Below are 22,354 nucleotides of genomic sequence, written 5' to 3'. Positions count from 1 at the left end.
TATATATCAATGATGTCACTCTTGTTGCTGGTGATTCTCTGATCCACCTCTACGCAGACGACACCATTCTGCAAACATCTGGCCCTTCTTTGGACACTGTGCTAACAAACCTCCAAATGAGCTTCAACACCATACAACACTCCTTCAGTGGCCTCCAACTTCTTTTAAATGCTAGTAAAACTAAGTGCAACCGGTTGCTGCCCGCACCGTCCCGCTCGTCTAGCATCACTACTCTGGATGGTTCTGACTCAGAATATGTGGACAACTACAAATACCTAGGTGTCTGGTTAGACTGTAAACTCTCCTTCCAGACTCACATTAAGCATCTCCAATCCAAAATGAAATCTAGAATCGGCTTCCTATTTCGCAACAAAGCCTCCTTCACTCATGCCGCCAAACATACCCTCGTGAAACTGATTATACTACCGATCCTTGACTTCAGCGATGTCATTTACAAAATAGCCCTCAACACTCTACTCAGCAAACTGGATCTAGTCTATCACAGTGCCATCCGTTTTATCACCAAAGCCCCATATACTACCCACCACTGCAACCTGTATGCTCTCTTTGGCTGGCCCTCACTACGTATCTGTCGCCAAACCCACTGGCTCCAGGTCATCTATAAGTCTTTGCTATGTAAAGCCCCGCCTTATCTCAGCTCACTGGTCACCATAGCAACACCCACCCATAGCATGCGCTCCAGCAGGAAAAGAATAATCTCTGAAGCTGGAGTCTTATATATCTCTCTCTAACTTTAAGCATCAGCTGTCAGAGCAGTTTACCAATCCCTGTACCTGTACATAGCCAATCTGTAAATAGCACACCAGACTACCTCATCCCCATATCATTACTTACCATCTTGCTCTTTGCGCCCCATTATCTCTACTGGCACATCATCATCTGCACATCTATCACTCCTGTATTAATGCTAAATTGTAATTATTATTATTATTATTATTATTATCACCCCTATGGCCTATTTATTGCTACCTCCCTACTCTTCTACATTTGCACACACTGTACATAGATTTTTTTTATTTTATTTTGTGTTATTGACTGTACGTTTGTTTATGTGTAACTCTGTGTTGTTGTTTTTGTAGCACTGCTTTGCTTTATCTTGGCCAGGTCGCAGTTGTAAATGACAACTTGTTCTCAATTGGCCTACCTGGTTAAATAAAGGTGAAATAAAAAATTAATAAAATGATGTAGTGTTGTGTTGTCTCTCTTGTTGTGTTGTGTGTTTTGTACTATATTTATATATTTATTTATTTTTATTTTTAATCCCAGGCCCCGTCTCCGCAGGAGGCCTTTTGCCTTTTGGTAAACCCTCATTGTAAATAACAATTTGTTCTTAACTGACTTGCCTAGTTAAAATACAGGTTAAATAATAAAAAATAAAAAAATAAAAACATCTACCCAGGTTGTTTCTAATGATCCCTGGGCTTTCTCCCCGCCCGTGCCTTGGGAACCCAGGGAAGCTGGAGATCAGGGAGAGATCCATCTGGATCCAGGTGTATTTAAATGATGCTCCGCAGCACAGAGCAACAGCTCAGCGCGCCACGGTGTGAGACAGGGGACGCTGGGCACGACCACGGGAGCATTGTGCGCTTCACAGTTCAAAGTGAGAAGAGAGAGAGTCGTTAGCACTTCAAAGACGGTCATCTGGGATCAGTGAGAGAAACGAGTTAGAAGGAGAGGGGTTGGAGGGGAAGGGGGGCAGTAGGACAGGAAACGCGAAGCAATGTAATTAACATCCTCTGTAGCGATGATGAAACACACCGCTACGCCTGTCTGAATGAGACCCAGCACTACTGCCTCAATATTGATCTACACCTTTCTGCTTGGTCCTTATTTGCTTGGCTTTAGCCATAGATTGATGTGTGAATCAAACATCTTATAGTCTATTTTACAATAACCTCTTAACATAATTGACAACATTTTCGTTGGATGTAATTTCCATATTCCAATTATGTGAAAAATTCCTGAAAAAATTCCTGACAAACGTAGAAGAAATCTGCCAAAAGGGTTTGTATTATCCACTCAATTTTTGGTGTGATACATGTTTGTTCCGTTGTCTTACATAGATAGTGTCACTCCTACGCTACGATCGTCCCTCAATCAGTGCAGGTGGGAATCGACGCGCTATATGCGGTAAGAATGGGTTTCCACTAGCTACCTTTGATATTATAAAAATCTTTACGATCAAAACAATCATGTTTCGAACGGCAGTTATGGGCTTATAATATGTATAAAACATAATATATAACATAATGGCCTCTTAACTGTGCCCAATTACTGTGTCTTGAACAGCTAATAATGTCTCTCTAGGTTTATTGGCACAGGGAGAGCCTGTCCCTCACATCTCTTATGACCATCTTGTCAAGTCACAGTCCTTAGTGTAGAGCTAGATATAGGCCTATGTGGGGATGCCATAGAGATGTTGGGACTGACAGAAGAAGCAAACTATATCTACCTAATATGTCCGTTACAATGAAATGTCCATTGTCATATCAATTTCGAAGGATACACCTTGAAATGGAAATGCGGGTAAAAAAGATATGGAAGAATAAATGGACAACTAACTACACAATGGTTATTGGCTCCTGAAATATGGTGTCATAGTTATCTAGTAAAGAAATAAAACTAATACAAATGCCAGAAAATAAGCTCAATCGAATGAAAATAAAGTCCATTGTAAATTTAAAGCACTTTGCTTTGCAAATGTAACTTGACACTTCTTGCAGAGCCCTTTGAAGATGCAAAATGGTCACCACGTAGAAAATGTTGCATCTGCGATAAGATTTGATATTGGGCTTCACTTGAACCAGTGGGAGGGAGATCGTCAGGGGGAGGAAAACCGTCAGTTTGCTTGACTTTCAGATGCTATTGGGGCTCTTTGATCCTGGATTATTATACAGAATTAAGAAGGAAACCCCAAAAAACGTCAACCACCAGCTCAAATCACTTCCAAACACTTGCAATGAAGTAGCAGCCTAGTAGGCATACTCCACTGGACACAGACATCAGTTCAATGTCTAGTTTTGATTTACGTTTGGTTGAGTTGTCAACTAACGTGACTTCAACGATAAATCAACAAAAAAAGTTCACCCTGTCATTGGATTTAGGTTCAAAGTTCAAAATCCCCTTACATTGATGACTTATAGCAAATCCAATCCGTTTCCCACGTTGATTTAACGTCATCACATTGCTTTTTGTTGTAATTGAAATGGTGTGGAAACAATGTTGATTAAACTAGTTTCTGGTAGTAGGCCGAAGGTATTAGTCTTATCATAAAAATATAAATTGTGGATAGTTAGGCTAATTTAAATGTATGGCCAATCTAGGTAAACCATAAATACCGTAAAAGTTTCTGTCTGTCTCTCTGTCTCCCCCTCTGTCTCACCCCCCTCGATCTGTCTCTCTCTCTCTCAATTCAATATTAATTTAAATTCAAAAGGGCTTTATTGGCATGGGGAACATATGTTTACATTGCTAAAGCAAGTGAAATAAACAATAGTTAGAAGAAACAAATTTAACAACATCAACCAAAAAAGATTAAAACTTAATAACAGTAAATATTTCACTTAAAAATCTTAGAAAAACATGAAGACATTTCAAGCGTTGTATTATCATCTGTGTAGCCTACAGTGTTTTAGCAATGTGCAAATAGTTGTAGTACGAATAGTGGGGGAGAAAAATAATTTCTCTCTCTCGCTCTCTCCCTGACACACGCACGCACGCACACACAGTTCTTACTTTCTGTAGGCCTACTCGTGAAAGGGATCCCGCAGAGGACATCTCTCCATAACAAGATGCTGCCAAGAATGTGTCGATTGGTCTCGTCGCACTTCAAAGGATATAGCGTTCGAGGCAATCAGTGAAGACAAGGTTGCTCAAAGTTTGTCACCTAAAATTACTGGGAGAGATAGCTTGCAGAAGGGATACCACCGGAGTACGGATTTTGGAATTGTTTCTACAATCTGTTTTTATTCTTTGATATTTTTTTTCTCACGATAATTTACAGAACACGTTATGGGGTTTATTTTTTTTTCAGTAAAGGAGTCTGACTGGATGAGAATTGAGACACTACAAAATCTCGTTTTCTAGATAAGATTTTGTTTCGGTGCGCTGCGACCAGTCAAAAAGCTACATTGGCTGGAGATGCGCGTTGTGGAGACACAAAAACTGATGGCCGCTTTGCCGGGGACCGATCACTTTCTGCAACCTTTCTTACAGGTGAGGAGGAAAATATGTTTGGAATGTTTTTGGAGGAAATTTGGTATAGGAGAGACATTTCAGTGTTACTTTAGAGTACATTTTGAAAGTGCCACGTGCAATAATTGATTCATTTTCTCCCAGTATCTTTTTAGGAATTCGTCTGGTTTATTAATTTGTTAACAGTATTTTACTGTTACTTTAGTTTAGTTCATTAAATACATAGGAAAAGTATAACATATCTTTTAGAAATAAAAATGTTATGGTACCTGTAAAAGGTCACCACTGTTCTATTGTTTCTCGTAATCAATATAATATATTGATTTTGTATCTTGTTTTTTTACTCAAGAGTATCAAATTCAATAGTGTACAGCATGTCTAACATCCATTCTCTCTCTACTCTACTCCACAGCACTGCATAGCCAGCTCCTCTCCTGAGAACGAGTCCCATCCCCTATCCTCCTTTCTGGCTAGGACCTGTGGCCAAGCCCATCTGGGGGGCAGTGGAGTGGGGCAGGAGCGGCAACACCATCCTTATGAGGGGACCATGAGCTCCATGACAGGGATGCTCCAGCTGTGGGGTGGGGATGTGGTCCAGAGCTCTAGTCTTGGGGTCCAACAGGTGGCAACTCTGACAGTGCCAAAAGTATCTTTTCCTGGCCACATCCAGAGTGGACTGGGCCCTCACCCCCACCACCACCTCCATGAGCTGCCTCTCACCCCTCCGGCTGAGCCCTCCTCCACCCCGACTGCCTACGCCTTTGATCTCTCCCCAGGAAAGATGCTAGCTCCTCAGGTCCAGGGTAGCTCTCATACCCCATACTTCCACCACCAGAACAATAGTATTGGGCAGAACTTTCCTAACTTCCTCCAAGTTTCCACAACAAGACACCCCTACCATACAGAGGAAGGTCAGCAGTGGTGGAGCCTGCCGCAGACCACCAGCAGCCCCCATGGCCATCACCAACCTCACAGCCACCCCCACCATCACCACCCTCACCCCTTTGCCCTGGGCAGACAGCTGGTGTTGGGGCACCAGCCTCAGATCGCGGCCCTCCTCCAGGGCTCATCCAAGGGCTTGCTGGGCTCCACACGCCGCTGCAGGCGCTGCAGGTGCCCCAACTGCCAGTCCACTTCTGGGGGCACAGGGGCTCCAGCAAACCCAGAAGAACCAGGCCGGAGGAGGCTCCACATCTGCCACCAGCCCGAGTGTGGCAAGGTGTATAAGAAGACCTCCCACCTGAAGGCCCACCTGCGCTGGCATGCTGGGGAGCGGCCCTTCCTCTGCAGCTGGCTCTTCTGCGGGAAGAACTTCACACGCTCGGACGAGCTGCAGAGGCATCTGCGCACACACACGGGGGAGAAGCGCTTCAGCTGTCAGGCATGTGGGAAGAGGTTCATGCGGAGCGACCACCTAGCAAAACACGAAAAGACCCACCAGGGTAAGAGGGGACAGCCAGAGTCAAGGGACAGACGGGGCCCCCAGCAGGAGGCTCCACAGCGACCGGGTGGCAGCAGAGGACCAGACAGGAACATCAAGAAGGAGTAGAGAAAAGACCAAGAGAGGTAAGCCAAGGGACTCAGTCAGTGTGCTGTATTCTGAGACCCCCAGCGCTAGTCTCTGTGTGTGTGGAGTCCAGGTGATGAGACTCTCAGAAAGAGCAGAAAGACAGGAGGGCCAGTGTGGAGACTGAGAGTCAAGGGCAGACCAGTGATTCAATGGCCTTTCTCTTGAAAAAAAAACGACTTCTTGCAAACACACAAACTTTTACACTGTCAAACCATTGTCTTGACAACATGTTTGTCATGGTCATTGTAGCCAGCATTGTCCCCGGGCCACCAACAGGAGGCCTGTGATCTTCAGAGGCCGTTCTGTTCAGCATGCCTGCCTGCCTGTGTGGAGACTCGCAATAAAAGCAAGAGGGCTGAGGTGATTGAATATTCCTTTCTCATGGACCCCTAATGGAGATAAGTGGTCTCAGAGAATGACCAAAGACATCAGAGAGGATATCAGAGTACAAAGATTCATGGAAATAATGCTGTTTACTATGGTTATTTTCATTCAGTCTGCCAGCAGAGTATTTTCAGTGTTACGGTTTTCAATAATAAACACTAACTACATCACAATGGTCTTTTGACTTTATTGTGTTTATATTTTAGACAGTTTGTGGTATGTGTATCTGTTGCAGGGGTATATCTTTTTTCATGTATCTTAAATTGTCAAATAAAACAAAAAAATCAAAAAAATACACTAGAATTTATTGTGCAATTAATTAAGCCTTTTATTTTTGATAAGTTAAAAGTATTGGCTTATTGGCTTATTTTTAAGTGTGTATTTTTTTTACATTTGTATTGTAATTATAAAACGTCTTATGAATGAATTTAATATGCATAGGATAAATGACATTGCAAATTAATTGGAATTTGGTTGCCAGAAAGTTAAAATAGTAGTGTGATTCGATAGACATTTATCTACATTACGTGAGCATATAATCTCAAATAAGCAAAACTAAGTTAGAGTAAAAAACAGCTTGATTTCATTCAAAAAAAATAAAAAGATAACACTTCAATAATATTAGATCAAATGATTGTTTTGCGATGTTGTCAACTGTTGTCAGTTACTATTTAGCCAGTTAATAATCTCCTCTCTATGGGTACAGGTATAGCAACAGAGAGCTCTAACAAGGAAGGAAACTCCCTTGTTTATTGGCCCCCAGCTGATACCAGTGTGCTTTGATTTAGCCATGGTGACAATTTATGATCCCACCCTTCCCCCGTTCGCATTTTTCCAATTCTTCCCAAATCTGACATACATTGCCAGAAACCTCAGCATTCCACCTGAAAAGCTATATTTGAACATATGTGTGAGTATCTTCTATCCTCAGGTAGCCAAAGGCAATCTACCACCAGGAGCCCTATATTGAGCATTTAAAGTTGTCCCTCCACTCACCATTTGATGGCGCTAAATACCTACAGTATTTTTCCAGTAAACTCCCCCAAAGACTATCATGTAGGCAGTAAATGAACCTCAAGCAAACACCTACAGATGTGTGAAACGTTGTTCCATTTGATGCGAAATACATCAAATTACTCTTGCTTATTGGTGCTATTGTTCACTTTTGTATTGTTTTTGTGGGATTGTTGAGAGTGGCAGTATTCATTTCACAAAGGCAACAGTTAGTGTGTAGGCTATATGAAGGAAATGGGCCAGGACGTTCCGGGCTTTTCAGGATAACAACTCTCACTATCAGTTCCTTTCTGACAGCCTTATAACATGACCACGACCACGATCAGAATAATGATAAAGGGACAAACAGCAGCGCAGTGTTGCATTTTCTTTAATTGATATGGTCCCACAGAATATTATTTACATTCATAATGACATTGACAGATGAACAACCCCTTGATCTTTGTTCCCTTTTCCTCTCCCTCCTTCAGCTATGAGTGGGCTTTGTGTGAGTTTCCGTGTGTTTTCTTCAGATAACGTTGGAACAATGGCAGTGTTAAAATAGCCGCTAAAATGAAGGAAAACGTAGCAATTATTACTGCGCTGCTCGGTATGCATAGAGTACACAATCATGACTGCAGCTGCTCAACTCCTAGACAGATTCTGTCCCACAATCAATTTCCAAACTGTATCAGGACTACAATGTCATTACTGTATGTCAACACTCTTGAGCCAAAGGCTGCTTTATGAAATAGTGATGAGGATGAATTCAGGATAGGAGCATACTGGTAAGCTATATAAAAAGAGAGACAGAAAATAGACATGCCATTATCGCCCACTAGTCTTTGCTTCCCTTCTTGTACAAAGGGATAGAAGCTGTCACACGTAGCAGTAGCATAATGGTAATATGGTTCACCTGTTTAAGATAAAGCAACAGTAAAGAGTTGGCGACTTAAGAAGCGGTCCCAAATGTCTATAATTTCTTTATGAAACCAAATTATGTTAAAAATGTCACCATATGAAGTTCAACCATGTATAAACTCTTGATAAACGTAGGGGTACTGTACTGTAGAAACAATTTGCAGTGTGAACAGCTACCATCGCATCACAGATGCAATGTACCAGTCACATATACATACCAACATGCGCACACAAACACACTGTCGACATCAGAGACCATTGGTTACTTTTCCATTTCTCTCACAGAAACACCATAGAGGGCTGCAATTCTGCTTCACTTCTCACATCACAATAGTAAGTAGAGGTTTCAAAATAGTAGAAAATATAATATAATGACAGAAATACCCACAAAATAATCCTTATTACAAGCTAGAGATACCATAGTAATAGTAATATAGCAATATTAGGGTAATCACAAGGGGTGACCCCGCCCCAGGCCCCCTGCCTGTCCTCTGTGGAGTAGAGCCAGGCTAGCCAGGGGTCTCTCAGCCTGCCCCTCATTAACTCCAGGGTGAAGTCTCCTCTAGGCACAGATCTAGGATCAGCTTCCCCATCGCCCAAACCGAACCTTAGCCATTACTGGGGATAATGCAAAACTGAACTAATATCAGCATCTAGGGGCAGCTTCACCATACACCCCCTCATTCAGTATGTGAGGCCAAAGGTCATCACACATCATCAGCACTCATGCTCATGCAGAGAGAGATCCGTCAGCTGATCATGGTTGCCAGAGTGATTTGGTGCATAAACTCCTCCCTCCCCTGGCATGCGTCCATGGTATCTGTGAGTACCACCCTGACAAGACAGGATAAGACAGAGGCAGCGTGTTCAGTTACATGCACATAGTGAAGTCATACTAGGGCCAAGAGGCTTAACATGTCAATTACATTTATATCAAAGCCTTTAAAACCCTTTCCTGCAGTCAAATGACATAGTGGCCTCATGGGTGGAATGTTATTAATCATTTTCATGATTTCATAATTAATAAACATTTTAAAAAAATGCTTCTAATTTCTATGTCAAACAGTTTTGTTATAATATATTATATATTTGCCTCTTCTGTGATGTATATAAAGTGTAATATTGAATACATTTCAGCTCTATATCTGACTGTGTATTCTTGTTTTTAAGCCCATAACCATGTGTTTATACTTTTGTTTCAAAGTAGATTTAAGACTACCAAGAAACACTGTGTGATTTAGCCCACTGCAGTAAAATGTTATTAAGACCCTACCTAGCCTTGCAGAGAGGAAAGACAAAGGTGGTGGTATGTTGAGTGGTTCTAAAGCAAGATCCTGTCCTTACATCAACCCTGGGTGGAGACAGGAAGAGTGACCTTACTGCACTCTAGCAGTACACGGTTGCAGTCTGAACTCACTTAGCCTTCTGCCCTAAATCAACCTATTGCAGGAAATACGAGTATGATACGGAATGATATCAGTCCTCTCACCTCTATCGTTTGTAGGTTTCCAAATACACCAGAAGAGTTTGAAATACCCCCCATCTACCCACTGATAGGGCAACATGAAACTTTAATTCAAAGGCCCAAAGGGTTCTCTATTTGTCTTTCTACAAGAGAGACAGAGGAGGAACTAAAATGAAGTGTGGAAACAGGCGTGATAAGCCTCTCTGATAGGAGTCCTGTAATCAAACCCATTTCCTCTACCTTTATTTAACTAGGCAAGTCAGTTAAGAACAAATTCTTATTTACAATGACGGCCTACCCCTGCCAAACCCTAACACGGACGACGCTGGGCCAATTGTGCGCCGCCCTGTGGGACTCCCAATCACGGCCGGTTGTGATACAACCTGGGAAGAGTCTGGCTAAATAAAATAAACTACCAGCCAGGGCCCTGGGCTAGTTATCCCCAGGAACTGAGACATCTGTTCCCAAGTATTCCCATAAATAAATCAAAAAGAGATATGTGGTCATATTGTTATTTTCCAATATAATCTATTTTTGGCTTGAAGGAAGGGAAAGGGAATACCTAGTCAGTTGTACAACTAAATGCATTCAGCCAAAATGTCTCTTCCGCATTTAACCCAACCCCTCTGAGTTAGAGAGGTGCGGGGGGCTGCATTAATCGACGTCTTGGGTACCCATGGAGCAGTTGTTGTTGTTGGGTTAACGCTCAACGGCAGAACAGCAGATTGTTCCGCCTTGGCAGTTGTGGATTCAAACCACTGACCTTAGCGTTAATGGCACAATGCTCTTAACCACTAGGCTACCTGCCACCTTAGTTGTGATCAATTTGCAGTGTACAAATTGTTATAATTATGTTCCGGCCCCCCGACAAAAAATTGTCCTGCGACTGAATCTAGTTGCCGACCCCTGCTTTATGGCTTCTATAGTGTTTTTATAGGAACTGACCACATATCAGTGTGACAGCCTGCCAGGGTGCTGTTAGTATTGTAACCCTGGCTGGGAACAACAACAGGATATCTCCCATTAGGAAAGAGGAGAGGGCTGCCCCAGTCATTTCCCTTTAGCATTGACAACCACGACAACCCCAGGCCAATGTCCAGGGGGATTATATGATAAAACAGTAAAAAGGTATTTATAAACTAAACTATTTGCTGATCTGTTTGTGATCTGAAGTGATGAAAGAGTTTATGGGAGCCTTGGGAGGTTAATGACAGAGATCCTACTCATGGTGGTGAGTCCTAAGTTAAATAACTCACACTTTCCTGTACTGTAAATCAATGATGTTTCGGTAGAAATTTGTGGTCAATCTCAAAATAGGACCTGGGGATAGTAGTATTTCCCTGCAGTGTGGTTGAGTACCTGCAAGCTGTGCTGGGCAGGGGGGCACAGGCCATTGCTGAGCTGCTGAGGGCTGGTCAGAGGGAGATGGGAAGGATGGGGTGTCGCAGGGCTAAGATACAGCGAGGACTGAAGGAGAGAAAAGATAAAAGAGGGTTGAATAACAAAGAAAAGGGCAACCAGTGAAGAACAAACACCATTGTAAATACAACCCATATTTATGCTTATTTATTTTCCCTTGTGTACTTTAACCATTTGTACATTGTTACAACACTATACTGTGAGGGAAAAAAGTATTTGATCCCCTGCTGATTTTGTACGTTTGCCCACTGACAAAGAAATGATCAGTCTATAATTTTAATGGTAGGTTTATTTGAACAGTGAGAGACAGAATAACAACAAAAAAATCCAGAAAAACGCATGTCAAAAATGTTATAAAATGATTTGCATTTTAATGAGGGAATTAAGTATTTGACACCTCTGCAAAACATGACTTAGTACTTGGTGGCAAAACCCTTGTTGGCAATCACAGAGGTTAGACGTTTCTTGTTTCTCAAACAAGGGCACTGCGTTCATCCACCACTGGCCTGCTGGCCCCCCTACCTCTGAGGAAGCACAGTTCCCGCTCAGCCCAGTCAAAACTGTTCGCTGCTCTGGCACCCCAATGGTGGACCAAGCTCCCTCACGACGCCAGGACAGCGGAGTCAATCACCACCTTCCGGAGACACCTGAAACCCCACCTCTTTAAGGAATACCTAGGATAGGATAAAGTAATCCTTCTAACCCCCCCCCCCCCCTTAAAAGATTTAGATGCACTATTGTAAAGTGGTTGTTCCACTGGATATCATAAGGTGAATGCACCATTTTGTAAGTCGCTCTGGATAAGAGCGTCTGCTAAATGACTTAAATGTAATGTAATGTAATGTAATTGTAGTTGGCCACCAGGTTTGCACACATCTCAGGAGGGATTTTGTCCCACTCCTCTTTGCAGATCTTCTCCAAGTCATTAAGGTTTCGAGGCTGACGTTTGGCAACTCGAACCTTCAGCTCCCCCCACAGATTTTCTATGGGATTAAGGTCTGGAGACTGGCTAGGCCACTCCAGGACCTTAATGTGCTTCTTCTTGAGCCACTCCTTTGTTGCCTTGGCCATGTGTTTTGGGCCATTGTCATCATGGAATACCCATCCACGACCCATTTTCAATGCCCTGGCTGAGGGAAGGATGTTCTCACCCAAGATTAGACGGTACATGGCCCCGTCCATCGTCCCTTTGATGCAGTGAAGTTGTCCTGTCCCCTTAGCAGAAAAACACCCCCAAAGCATAATGTTTCCACCTCCATGTTTGACGGTGGGGATGGTGTTCTTGGGGTCATAGGCAGCATTCCTCCTCCTCCAAACACGGCGAGTTGAGTTGATGCCAATGAGCTCCATTTTGATCTCATCTGACCACAACACTTTCACCCAGTTGTCCTCTGAATCATTCAGATGTTCATTGGCAAACTTCAGACGGGCATGTATATGTGCTTTCTTGAGCAGGGGGACCTTGCGGGCGCTGCAGGATTTCAGTCCTTCACGGCGTAGTGTGTTACCAATTGTTTTCTTGGTGACTATGGTCCCAGCTGCCTTGAGATCATTGACAAGATCCTCCCTCACAGTTCTTTTGTGTTTCTTCCATTTGCGAATAATCGCACCTCCTCACCAAGCTGCTTGGCGATGGTCTTGTAGCCTATTCCTGCCTTGTGTAGGTCTACAATCTTGTCCCTGACATCATTGGAGAGCTCTTTGATCTTGGCCATGGTGGAGAGTTTGGAATCTGATTGATTGATTGCTTCTGTGGACAGGTGTCTGTTATACAGGTAACAAGCTGAGATTCGGAGCACTCCCTTTAAGAGTGTGCTCCTAATCTCAGCTCGTTACCTGTATAAAAGACACATGGGAGCCAGAAATCTTTCTGATTGAGAGGGGGTCAAATACTTATTTCCCTCATTTCCCTCATTAAAATGCAAATCAATTTATAACATTTTTGACATGCATTTTTCTGGATGTTTTTGTTGTCTCTCACTGTTCAAATAAACCTACCATTAAAATTATAGGCTGTTCATTTCTTTGTCAGTTGGCAAACATACAAAATCAGCAGGGGATCAAATACTTTTTTCCCTCACTGTATATATACATAATATGACATTTGTAATGTCTTTATTCTTTTGAAACTTCTGTATGTGTAATGTTTACTGTTCATTTTTATTGTTTATTTCACTTTTGTATATTATCTACCTCACTTGCTTTGGCAATGTTAACACATGTTTCCCATGCCAATAAAGCCCTTTGAATTGAATTGAGAGGGAGAGAGAGATGAACCTAGAGAAGAGTTCCCTAAGCAAGCTGGTCCTGGGGCTCTGTTCACAAACACAAACAGACCCCACAGAGCCCCAGGATAGCAACAAAATTCGACCCAACCAAATCATGAGAAAACAAAAAGATAATTACTTGACACATTGAAAAGAATTAACAAAGAAACAGAGCAAACTAGAATGCTATTTGGCCCTAAACAGAGAATACACAGTGGCAGAATACCTGACCACTATGACTGACCCAAACTAAGGAAAGCTTTGACTATGTATAGACTCAGTGAGCATAGCCTTGCTATTGAGAAAGGTCGCCGTAGGCAGACCTGGCTCTCAAGAGTAGACAGGCTATGTGCACACTGCCCACAAAATGAGGTGGAAATGGAGATGCACTTCTCAACCGCCTGACAAATGTATGACCATAATAGAGACACATATTTCCCTCAGATTACACAGACCCACAAAATTCAAAAACAAATCCAATTTTGATAAACTCCCATATCCATTGGATGAAATAACACAGTGCGGAATCACAGCATCAGATTTGTGACCTGTTGCCACAAGAAAAGGGCAACCAGTGAAGAAAAAAAACACCATTGTAAATACAACCGATATTTATGTTAATTTATTTTCACTTTTTTACTTTAACTATTTTCACGTTTTTACAACACTGTATATAGACATAATATAACATTTGAAATGTCTTTATTCTTTTGGAGTGTAATATTTACTGTTCACTTTTTATTGTTTATTTCACTTTTGTTATTCCATTTCACTTCAAACATATGTTTCCCATGCTAATAAAGCCCCTTGAATTTAATTTAATTACATTTAATTGAGAGAGAGAGAGAGAGAGAGAGAGAGAGAGAAAGAGAAAGAGAGAGAGAGAGAGAGAGAGAGAGAGAGAGAGAGAGAGAGAGGGAGAAAGAGAGAGAGAGAGAGAGAGAGAGAGAGAGAGAGAGAGAATGTGGGATTTCAATTAAATATATTATATCCAGTAGTTGCTGACACTGTTTTATCTTCACTTGCTATGACTATCAGATCAGCCTAGTGAGTTTATTGTTGCAGTCAGTGTGGTAGTAGTACCTGTGTGTCTGCAGGGGGCTGGCTGGGCAGGTGGAGGGAGGGCAGGGAGGTATTGTAAGAGCGCAGGTTGGGTAGCCGGTGGCGGTCAATGGAGGCAGAGGAGTGGGGTCGCAGGCCAGAGGTCGGTGCAGCGGGAGCATTTATGGCTCCTCTCAGGCTGTTGGACTTACTCTCCCTGCGCTGGTACTCTATTGGAGACTGGAGAGCTACGGACCACAGGAGATAGGAGACGACAGGAGGATAGTTGGAGGGATAAGAATTGAGACACAACCATAAAATTAACACTTAACAAATGGCACCACGAATGTATTTATTGAGCATCTTTAAAATGTATCCATAAGGCAGAATCAATCAAGTAATGCAGTTAATCATTGAATAAAATGAATGAATCAATTAATACATTCTATAAAACACAGCTTAAAAATATCCTGAAAAGTTTCATCATATTTCCCAAGGACATATACTTGTGTGTGAAAACATTAGAGAAACAAATGTTTTGTGTCCCAAATGGGACCCTATTCCCTATATAGAACACTGCTTTTGACTAGAATGGACTGTTTGGGACATACAGTGCATTCGGAAAGTACTCAGACCCCTTGACTTTTTCCACATTTTGTTACATTACAGCCTTTTTCTCAAATTGATTAAATACATTTTTTTACTCATTAATCTACACACACTACCCCATAATTACAAAGCGAAAAACAGGTTTTTAGAATTGTTTGCTAATTTATAAAAATAAAACAAAAATATCTAATTTACAGAATTATTTATACCCTTTGCTATGAGACTCGAAATTGAGCTCAGGTGCGTCCTGTTTCCATTGATCATCCTTGAGATGTTTTTATGACTTGATTGGAGTACACCTGCCATAAATTCAATTGATTGGACATGATTTGGAAAGGCACACACCTGTCTATATAATACCCCAGAGTTGATAGTGCATGTCAGATCAAAAACCAAGCCATGAGGTCGAAGGAATTGTCCGTAGAGCTCCAAGACAGGATTATGTCGAGGCACAGATCTGGGGAAGGGTACCGAAAAATTGCTGCAGCATTGAAGGTCCCCAAGAACACATTGGCCTTCATCATTTTTAAATGGAAGACGTTTGGAAGCACCAAGACTTTTCCAGAGCTGGCCGCCCGGCCAAACTGAGCAATTGGGGGAGAAGGGCCTTGGTCAGGGAGGTGACCAAGAACCCGATGGTCATTCTGACAGATCTACAGAGTTCCTTTGTGGAGATGGGAGAACCTTCTAGAAGGACAACCATCTCTGCAGCACTCCACCAATCAGGCCTTTATGGTAGAGTGGCCAGAAGGAAACCACTCCTCAGTAAAAGGCACATGACAGCCCACTTGGAGTTTGCCAAAAGGCACCTCAAGACTCTCAGACAATCAGAAACAAGATTCTCTGGTCTGATGAAACATCTGGAGGAATCCTGGCAGGTGAAGCGTGGTGGTGGCAGCATCATGCTGTGGGGATGTTTTTCAGTGGCAGGGACTGGGAGACTAGTCAGAATCGAGGGAAATATGAACAGAGCAAAGTACAGAGAGATCATTGATGAAAACCTTCTCCAGAGAGCTCAAGACCTCAGACTGGGTCGAAGGTTCACCTTCCAACAGGACAACAACCCTAAGCACACAGCCAAGACAACGCAGAAGTGGCTTCGAGACAAGACAAGTTTCTAAATGTCTTTGAGTGGCCCAGGCAGAGCTCAGACTTGAAACTGATCGAACATCTCTGGAGAGACCTGAAAATAGCTGTGTAGCAACGCTCCCCATGCAACCTGACAGAGCTTGAGTGGATCTGCAGAGAAGAATGGGAGAAACTCCCCAAATAAAGGTTGTTTTTCTTGCAAAAATTTCTAGAAACCTGTTTTCGCTTTGTCATTATGGGGTATTGTGTGTAGATTTATGAGGGGAAAAAACTGTTTAATCAGTCTTATCAAAATGTGGAAAAGATCAAGGGGTCTGAATACTTTCCGAATGCACTGTATGTATGTGGCCCGTGGTGGTCAGCAGCAGTACCGTTGAGGAAGTTCCTCTGGGTCTCCAGGATCTGGACGACGTCGTTGACCCAGGCCCTCCGAGTCTCCTGGGACGAGGCCTGCAGGACGAAGCGTGCCACACTCCCATCAGCCCCGCGGGACGTAAGGACCAGGCGACATGGGTCCTCCTCACAGTGGTCCTCCACACCCAGACAACTGAGCTGCAGCACAGAGAGACAGGGGTCACACACATTTACATTTTAGTCATTTAGCAGACGCTCTTATCCACAGCGACTTACAGTTAGTTTGTACATTAATCTTAAGATAGTTAGGTGGGACAACCACATATCACAGGCATACAGTAGTAAGTACGCTCTTCCTCAATAAAGTAGTTATCAGCAAATTCATGTACACATACGTCATTCTCACCTTGATGCTGTTTTTAAAGGTGTACCCTGGCAGAGAGAAGCCCTTCTTCCTATCGATTGGTTCACTGATAATGACCAGCTGTTCAAACAGGAAGACCCGCCTCTCTTTGGCACGGGAGAGGAAGCTGCTGTCCTGCTCATTAACTGTAAAGGTGTCCTGCTGGAGCAGTTTCCCCTGGGCTGTGATCTTCCCCTGAGAGAGAGAGGAGAGAGAGAGAGAGAGAGAGAGAGAGAGAGAGAGAGAGAGAGAGAGATAGACCCATAAGAAAACACAACATCATGTGGAGAACAGAGTCTGGTGTTAGGTATCTCACCTCAAAGCCCTGCAGTCTGCCCACGTTCATCATATCATTACATCGCTTGGGCACGAAACACATCACCTCCACCGCTCTCTGTGGGTAGAAGAGGAGGAGGGGTAGAGATAGGGAATGAGGGACATGAAATAGAGAGAGAGATGGTGTGGGATTGCAAAGACAATTATGGTTTGTAACTGAAAAGAGTACTTTTTTCACTTTCTTCAATAGAACAGGGAGATTAAACTGTGTGTGCAGTTTACAGTAATATCACAAGTGAGTATTGGAAATGTTTTGACCATGACAGTTTGTACCATAGTTTTGGGAGGACTCTCACCTCCAGCTCTGAGGTATCCCTTCCTGCTTTGGTGTAGTACTTCAGGAAGTCCTGAGGGATCCAATTAGAGAACAGTTTATTGAATGTTTTGGAGGGACTCTAAAAGGATTACTCTACAAAATAGGACTGAGCTATATCTTCTGTTTCATCACGTCAGAGTTACATATTATCCACTGTGAGATTAGGGAGCTGATGAGAGGACCTGTGACTCTTGGGACAAAAGCTTTCAACATTAATCTCTAAATCACAGCAAAAGCTTCCACAATGCTGCGGGATGGCCTGCTTATTTCTGCCTTTCTATCTCACCATCTCTGGCAGTGACAGGTCACTCAATACATCACTATTACGTGAAGACTCAAATCATCTAGGGCTAGATGACATCATGCTAATTGTATTCCAAACACACACACACACACACACACACACACACACACACACACACACACACACACACACACACACACACACACACACACACACACACACACACACACACACCACACACACACACACACACACACACACACACACACACACACACACACACACACACACACCTTGAGCAGTAGTTGGTATTTCATGATCCTCTGTACTGGTTTGATAAGCAGGTCGTTGAGTTGTAGTCTGTGGCCCAGCTGCTGCCTCAGCTCCTACAGAACCAGATAGGTTAGCTCCTCATAGCAACATACACAAAACTAAGGGCAGGTTTGGGTCAGTCAGACATAAACCAAGCCAAAGAATGAGCACTGAAGATACACACAATCAGAACCACAGTTAGATAAATAAGAGGAATTGGGCTAGAACAATACCTAAGTGGGGTTAAACTGCTCTTAAACTGTCCATGTAGTTGTACTGTGAAGAGTCACTCACCTCAAAATAGGTCTCGATATACTCTGAGACAATGTGCTCTGACTTGGGCTTGTTCTGACAGTACACTACGTACATGTGGAGACGCCGCTCCTAGAGGTCCAAAAACAAACACAGATATGATGAGAGATCGATACCAGATGGTGGCGCATGTGGTCCGTGTGTGTGTGTGTGTGTGTGTGTGTGTGTGTGTGTGTGTGTGTGTGTGTGTGTGTGTGTGTGTGTGTGTGTGTGTGTGTGTGAGAGAGAGAGAGAGAGAGAGTTAGTGTTAGCAGGTTATGTGTGTGTGTGTGTGTGTGTGTGAGAGAGAGAGAGTTAGTGTTAGCAGGTTATGTGTGTGTGAGAGAGAGAGAGAGTTAGTGTTAGCAGGTTATGTGTGTGTGTGTGTGTGTGTGAGAGAGAGAGAGAGTTAGTGTTAGCAGGTTATGTGTGTGTGTGTGTGTGAGAGAGAGAGAGAGAGAGTTAGTGTTAGCAGGTTATGTGTGTGTGTGAGAGAGAGAGAGTTAGTGTTAGCAGGTTATGTGTGTGTGAGAGAGAGAGAGAGTTAGTGTTAGCAGGTTATGTGTGTGTGTGAGAGAGAGAGAGTTAGTGTTAGCAGGTTATGTGTGTGTGAGAGAGAGAGAGAGTTAGTGTTAGCAGGTTATGTGTGTGTGAGAGAGAGAGAGAGTTAGTGTTAGCAGGTTATGTGTGTGTGTTGGTGTGTAGGTTAAGTGGCTGCTCTAAACCTCTAAGTTTGACTCCGTTCTCCTTCCCCTCCAGGCTCTTTTGAAGTCTGTTAAATAAGAGCAGGAACTTTGCCTTATTAAATGGTTCCAGCGGCTTGGTGGGAATCGTTTAATTCGCTCTAGCTTAATTAAACATGTTGGAGTAATGAAGGAACTGGGACGACAGAGAGAGAGAGAGAGACTGATGGGTGAGATAGATACAGTAAATAGAGAGGAAGACAGAGGGGGGAGACAGCAAGGCGCTGTGAAACTACACAAAATCAATTGAAGTGCTCCCTCTGTTTATTACTCTCTTTTCCTCTCTCCCCTGCTGCTGTTGTGTGGAAGAGGGCTGGTGTGTGTGTCAAATAAAATACAATTGTATTCGATGTGCAGTGGTACGAGGTAATTGAGGTCGATACTGTATGTACATATAACTAGGAATAAAGTGACTAGGCAACAGGATAGATAATGAACAGGGCCTTCCTCAGACACCGCCTGGTATAGAAGTTCTGGATGGCAGGGAGCTCGACCCCAGTGATGTACTTGGCAGTACGCACTACCCTCTGTAGCGCCTTGTGGTTGGATGCCCAGCAGTTGCCATACCAAGTGATGATGCAGCCAGTCAAGATGCTCTCAATGGTGCAGCTATAGAACTGTTTGAGGATCTGAGGTTCCATGCCAAAGGTGGTTCCTGTTTGAGGTTCCTGTTTGAGGATCTGAGGTTCCATCTTTTCAGCCTCCTGATGGGGAAGAGTTGAAGGAGAGGTTGTTGTCAATGCACCACACTGCTAAGTCTCTGACCTCCTCCCTATAGGTTGTCTCATCATTGGCACTCTTGGGTACAGGGACTATGGTGGTCTCCTTGAAACATGTAGGTATTACAGACATTTCAGGTGTAATTTGAAAATGTCAGTGAAGACAGTTGCCAGCTGGTCAGCGCATGCTCTGAGTACGCATCCTGGTAATCTGTCTGGCCCTGTGGCCTTGTGAAAGTTAACCTGTTTAAAGGTCTTACTCACATCGGCTACAGAGAGCATGATCAAACAGTCATCCGGAACAGCTGGTGCTCTCATGAATGGTTCAGTGTTGATGCCTGGAAGCAAGCATAGAAGTAATTTAGCTCGTCTGGTAGGCTCGCGTCACTGGGCAGCTCCCGACTGGGTTTCCCTTTGTAATTCGTGGTAGTTTGCAAGCCCTGCCACATCCGACGAGCATCAGAGCTGGCATAGTAGAATTACATCTTAGTCCTATACTGACGCTTTGCCTGTTTGATGGCTCGTCGGAGGTCATAGGGGGATTTCTTATAAACGTCCGGATTAGGGTTCCGCTCCTTGAAGTGGCAGAACTAGCCTTTAGCTCAGTGCGGATGTTGCCTGTAATCCATGGCTTCTGGTTGGGAGATGTACGTACGGTCACTGTGGGGACGACATCGTCGATGTGCTTATTAATGAAGCCGGTGACTGATATGGTAAACTCCTCAATGCCATCGGATTAATCCTGGAATATATTCCAGTCTGTGCTAACGAAACAGTCCTGTAGCTTAGCATCCGCTTCATCGGACCGCTTCCCTATTGAGCGCATCACTGGTACTTCCGGTTTGAGTTTTTGCTTGTAAGCAGGAATCAGAACGATAAAGTTATGGTCAGATTTGCCAAATGGATGGAGGGAGAGCTTTGTATGAGTTTCCGTTTGTGGAGTAAAGGTGATCTAGAGTTTTTTCGCCTATAGTTGCATGGGTTACATGCTGGTAGATATTAGGTAAGCCGGATTTCAGTTTCCCTGCATTAAAATCACAGGCCACTAGGAGTGCTGCCTCTGGATGAACATTTTTCTGTTTGCTTATGGCCCTATACAGCTCGTTGAGTGCGGTCTTAGTACCGACATCGATGTGTGGGGGTAAATAGACAGCTACGAAAAATATACTGTGGATGAAAACTCTCTTGGTAAATAGTATGGTCTACAGCTTATCGAGCATGACCTCTAGAGTTCATTAATATTAGAGATTGCACACTAGCTGCTGTTAACATAGAGACACACACCTCCCCCTTGAGCTTACACAAAGCTGCCGTTCTGTACTGCTGATGCTTAGAAAAAACTGCCAGATGTATATTATCCATGTCCTTGTTCAGCCATGACTCAGAGAAACATAGGATATTACAGTTTTTCAGGTCCCGTTCTTTGGATAGTCTCGAACTGAGCTCGTCCAGTTTGTTTTCCAGTGATTGTACATTCGCCAATAGAATCGAAGGTAGAGGCGGTTTATCTACTCGCCGATGTAGGGGTGACCGCACGTCATCCTCTCTTGCACCGTCTCTTTCTCTTCCGACTTTCTGGGATTAGAGTCTGTGTTTGCCTATAGAAAATAATGTATGAATGTGTGTAAGTGTGGAAAGGGGCGCAACTTTAGTTTTAGAAGTGGGGGAGACATATTGTTATTATCATTTTTTTTTAATTATCCAGTCGGATAAACACTCCAAACAGCCCACCCGACTGCTGGGAGGCGTCCGCATGGTCCTAAAGCACACCGTTGGCTCGTTTGTATTGCGTTCCTTAGAATAAAACAGGGGGGACAAAAATGCAATTTCCGAATGGGGGGGGGGGGGGGGGGGGGGTGGGGGGGTGCCCCTGTACACAGACTGTTTCCTGCCACGGTCCTGCTCTTCCTCTCACTCGGACCAATTTTTACTGTGAGATCCTGATCTCAGCACACAAAGCACAGCTGTTTGTGTGTGTGAGTGTGTTTGTGTGTGAGTGTGCACTATGTACCAACACAGCTGTTTATTTGCTTTCAATGTCATTTATTGAGCTATTCTGGCTTATTTGGTTCCACAGTTTCATCAACAGTCTGGCGTTTTAACACTGGCTCTTTGTAATTGGATCTGTGAGCTGTGACCGCAGCATAGTAAAAAGCTCTGTTGATAATTATGCCTGCACTTATTATTATTCTACTGGCTTTCCCCTGTCCTCTCCTCCAGTCAGCCTGAACAACCAATACATATCTGGCGGCAGTAGGCCAGAGACAGAGACTCTAAACACACTCAGTTCTCTGAAGAGACCAGTACCTCTTACCAAACACACAGAAAAACACAGCGAGAAACCCTGGAACTTCATTCCAAATACAAGCAAATAGAATCAAAGACAATGCAAGGAGCTAGGTTTTCATGGTTTGTCTGCAAATAAAGTCACACTTGTGCAAACTCACACACACTCATTTGCACAAACGCACACACACACACACACACCACACACACACACACACACACACACACACACACACACACACACACACACACACACACACACACACACACACACACACACACACACACACACACACACACACACACACACGCTCAAACACATACGTCCACGCACACGCGTGCACACACACACACTAGACACACTAGACACACACACA

General features: G+C 43.4%; 2 protein-coding genes across 2 annotated transcripts in view; one reads left to right on the top strand and one right to left on the bottom strand.

Moving 5' to 3' along the window:
- The first annotated feature begins 1,524 nt into the window (after positions 1-1,524).
- Positions 1,525-6,327, top strand: LOC106565606 (transcription factor Sp5-like). The gene is made up of 3 exons (XM_045692131.2): positions 1,525-1,621; positions 2,123-2,151; positions 4,628-6,327. Exons 1-3 carry the CDS (start codon positions 1,525-1,527, stop codon positions 5,762-5,764), a joined length of 1,263 nt encoding a protein of 420 aa, XP_045548087.2. The 3' UTR covers positions 5,765-6,327.
- Positions 6,328-7,537: 1,210 nt separating this feature from the next.
- Positions 7,538-22,354, bottom strand: part of LOC106565529 (rho guanine nucleotide exchange factor 25) — a 59,501-nt gene continuing 44,684 nt past the window's right edge. Inside the window, exons 8-16 of the mRNA XM_014132766.3 lie at positions 18,233-18,322; positions 17,920-18,012; positions 17,363-17,413; positions 17,047-17,124; positions 16,734-16,925; positions 16,345-16,525; positions 14,318-14,523; positions 10,908-11,015; positions 7,538-8,917 (exon numbers count right to left, since the gene is read on the bottom strand). Of these exons, the coding sequence (XP_013988241.2) occupies positions 8,801-8,917; positions 10,908-11,015; positions 14,318-14,523; positions 16,345-16,525; positions 16,734-16,925; positions 17,047-17,124; positions 17,363-17,413; positions 17,920-18,012; positions 18,233-18,322 (1,116 nt within the window). The 3' untranslated portion in view covers positions 7,538-8,800. The remainder of the gene's footprint in view (positions 8,918-10,907; positions 11,016-14,317; positions 14,524-16,344; positions 16,526-16,733; positions 16,926-17,046; positions 17,125-17,362; positions 17,414-17,919; positions 18,013-18,232; positions 18,323-22,354) is intronic.

Source organism: Salmo salar, chromosome 12, assembly GCF_965601325.2.
Source record: "Salmo salar chromosome 12, fSalSal1, whole genome shotgun sequence".
Classification (NCBI taxonomy): Eukaryota; Metazoa; Chordata; class Actinopteri; order Salmoniformes; family Salmonidae; genus Salmo; species Salmo salar.
Note: the sequence above shows the minus strand (reverse complement) of the source record. Positions and strands in the feature narration are given on the sequence as shown.